The following is a 495-nucleotide window of genomic DNA, read 5'->3' as shown; positions in this document are numbered from 1 at the left end:
CTCCCCCGGCCAGTGCAGATGGAAGGGCTCTGCCTGCAGCCCACCTCCCCGGGCCTTCTGCTCTGCCCTCACCAGCTGCCTGTGCAGACACATCCACGTCCACAGTTGCAGGATCGCGCAGCTTGGGGGCACCAGCAGGTTGAGGTTTTTCCAGGCTCACTCTGCCTGTGTCTCACAAGGCAGAGAAAGCCGTAGAAGCTCCCAGAGAAGTTCAGAGAAGACAGAGACTGGTGGGCTCCCCTTCTACTGAAGGCATCTGCTGGCTCAGCAAAGGACTGTAATAACCCCCCTGGCTGGTCCCAGAGCCCAGCATCCAGCTCTCAGCTCTTGCTCTTTTCAGGTGGTGTTTGGCTCTGCTGGGGATGGGGAGGGAGCACTCACAGTTGGTGGGCACTGCAGTTGTAGAACTTGAACTCGGTGCTGACAAACGTCCTCCCCGTCTCCTGCGACTTCAGCTGCAGTACCACGCCGAACCAGCCTGGGGGTGTAAAGCAG

At 59.6% G+C, this 495-nt stretch overlaps 1 protein-coding gene across 1 annotated transcript in view; it reads right to left on the bottom strand.

Annotated features, from left to right (window-relative positions):
• Positions 1–495, bottom strand: part of PLXNA2 (plexin A2) — a gene marked incomplete at its 5' end in the record, with an annotated part of 93,615 nt that overhangs the window by 56,491 nt on the left and 36,629 nt on the right. The window contains one exon of the mRNA XM_010135598.1: positions 382–478. Coding sequence (XP_010133900.1) covers positions 382–478 — 97 coding nt within the window. The remainder of the gene's footprint in view (positions 1–381; positions 479–495) is intronic.

The sequence above is a fragment of the Buceros rhinoceros genome, unplaced genomic scaffold (assembly GCF_000710305.1).
Source record: "Buceros rhinoceros silvestris isolate BGI_N320 unplaced genomic scaffold, ASM71030v1 scaffold18030, whole genome shotgun sequence".
In the NCBI taxonomy this organism is placed as follows: Eukaryota; Metazoa; Chordata; class Aves; order Bucerotiformes; family Bucerotidae; genus Buceros; species Buceros rhinoceros.
Note: the sequence above shows the minus strand (reverse complement) of the source record. Positions and strands in the feature narration are given on the sequence as shown.